The following is a 2,223-nucleotide window of genomic DNA, read 5'->3' on the forward strand; positions in this document are numbered from 1 at the left end:
TGATATTTTGGGACTTTAAAAATGGTCTTAACTAACTTGTGATAAGATATACATAAATTCTAGTTAAAACCTGGAAAGAATGAAAATGCAAATAGATGACTGCAAGTCACAGGGACAAACTGGCCACTAAACAACTCTTGAAAAAGAGTATAACCACGAAGTTCTTTTAGCTGAAGGATATCAAGTCTAATTTTATCAGGTTCCTTTTCAAGTTGTTTAGTGATTGTTCATAGGGATAGTGCACGATTAAAGGAAAAATAGAGAAATGCCAGTTTGGCAACAGAGAAAAATGCTATAAATGTATAGGTAACTGTCTTTGACTAAAAAAGCAGGTTAAGAATAAAATATGACATTTGCATTCGCTAAAAAACACAAGGTATTTCTTTGGCTGATATTTGTGAAGAACACATAGCTGCTTGCAAGCTGATATTGGTATTTTATGTTACTGGCAGAGACTCATGTTCTTAATGCTTTGAACATCTGCCATTCCTACTTTCAGTAATTCCCCAGATTCTAGTATCTCACAGATCTAATGTGACACCATGGGTTCCAGTATCTGAATTTAGTTGATGGAAAGATATCATTGAGCAAGTACATCTATGAAATCTTAAAACACATACATCATTGAAACTGTGCTGAATTATCTATTGGCTGATTTCAATTTTTATACTAATTCATTAATTTAATACTGTCTTGGTAAAATCCAAGCATCTTGACCTGGACCTGGATCTCATCTGATAATTGTTCTGATGGTTCATTGTTTCCCTCCAAAATACATTTTGTTATTTTCAAGTCATATCCTTTGCCTACCATCACTAGAATATTACTGTGATAAATACATCCCTATTAATGTTAAATCAGATATTATTAAGTGGTTTAAACTAACATCATTTTCAGTACTCATGATTCATAAAATGTTTCTACAATATAATTCTCAAAATTACTTCTCTTTCCCATTTCTTCTGTTCACTCACAGCAGAAGAGCAAGACCATGAGGAGAGATAATGAAAGCACTGTTTATGAGTTCATCCTCTTAGGGCTCCCCATTCAGGCAAAGAACCAAGGCATGTACTCTGCCCTGTTCCTGACCATGTACGTGACCACATTGCTGGCAAATCTGCTCATCATTGTTCTCATCAAGCTGAACTCTCACCTACACACCCCCATGTACTTTTTTCTTAGCCACTTGGCTTTCACAGACATCTCTTTTGCATCAGTTGCATCTCCAAAAATGGTTATAAATATGCTGACGCACAGTCAGTCCATTTCATATGCTGGTTGCATTATGCAGGTATATTTCTTTTCATTTTTTGCTGATCTTGAGAGCTTTCTTCTGACATCAATGGCCTATGACAGGTATGTGGCCATCTGCCACCCTCTGCAATATTCACATATTATGAATGAGAACCTCTGTTTCCTTCTAGTAGTAGTTTCCTGGGTCTTATCTACTGCGAATTCCTTCGTGCATACTCTTCTCTTGGCTCAACTGACTCACTTTAGAGACAATATCATTCCCCACTACTTCTGTGACCTGTCTACCTTGCTGAAGCATTCTAGCTCAGACACTACCATCAATGAACTGGTCATTCTTGTTTCAGGTAATGTGGTTATCACCCTGCCATTCATATGCATTCTGGTCTCTTATGGCCACATTGGAGTCACCATTCTGAAAACTCTCTCAATCAAGGGAATCTGCAAAGCCTTGTCCACATGTGGGTCACATGTCTGTGTGGTTTCCTTGTACTATGGAGCCATCATTGGACTATATTTTGTCCCCTCACCTAAGAACACTAATGACAAGAATGCCATTGTGTCCATGATGTATACTGTGGTCACACCCATGGTGAATCCCTTTATTTATAGTCTCAGGAATCGTGATATGAAAGGAGCACTGAGAAATATACTCAGCAGAAGAATTTGTTCATAGTGAAGGGCATGGTCTTCACTGTTAGCATCCCTACTTCCTCCTCCTTTTCTCCATTCAGCTTTTATTCTGTCAGGGAAATTTCACATGGCTCTTTTCTTCTCTCATGTCTCCTTGCACAATTTTCTTGTCTGTTTTACAATCTTACTGATTTTCAGCAAATTTGAAATGTTGCTCATAATACTCATTCATCTTTTCTTTGTCTTTCAAACATTTTACTTTTTTATATTGTCATTACAAAGTCTTCTTTATTTGACAAGTTTGTCACTTTTCCTCTCTGAAGATGACAAGTATTTCTT

General features: G+C 36.9%; 1 protein-coding gene across 1 annotated transcript; it reads left to right on the forward strand.

The window, feature by feature from the left end:
• Positions 1–991: 991 nt before the first annotated feature.
• Positions 992–1,927, forward strand: Or1j12b (olfactory receptor family 1 subfamily J member 12B). The gene is given in 1 exon segment (NM_001000383.1): positions 992–1,927. A coding segment is annotated over 1 exon segment (936 nt).
• Positions 1,928–2,223: the final 296 nt, after the last annotated feature.

Source organism: Rattus norvegicus, chromosome 3 (assembly GCF_021556685.1).
Source record: "Rattus norvegicus strain SHRSP/BbbUtx chromosome 3, alternate assembly SHRSP_T2T, whole genome shotgun sequence".
NCBI classification, from domain to species: Eukaryota; Metazoa; Chordata; class Mammalia; order Rodentia; family Muridae; genus Rattus; species Rattus norvegicus.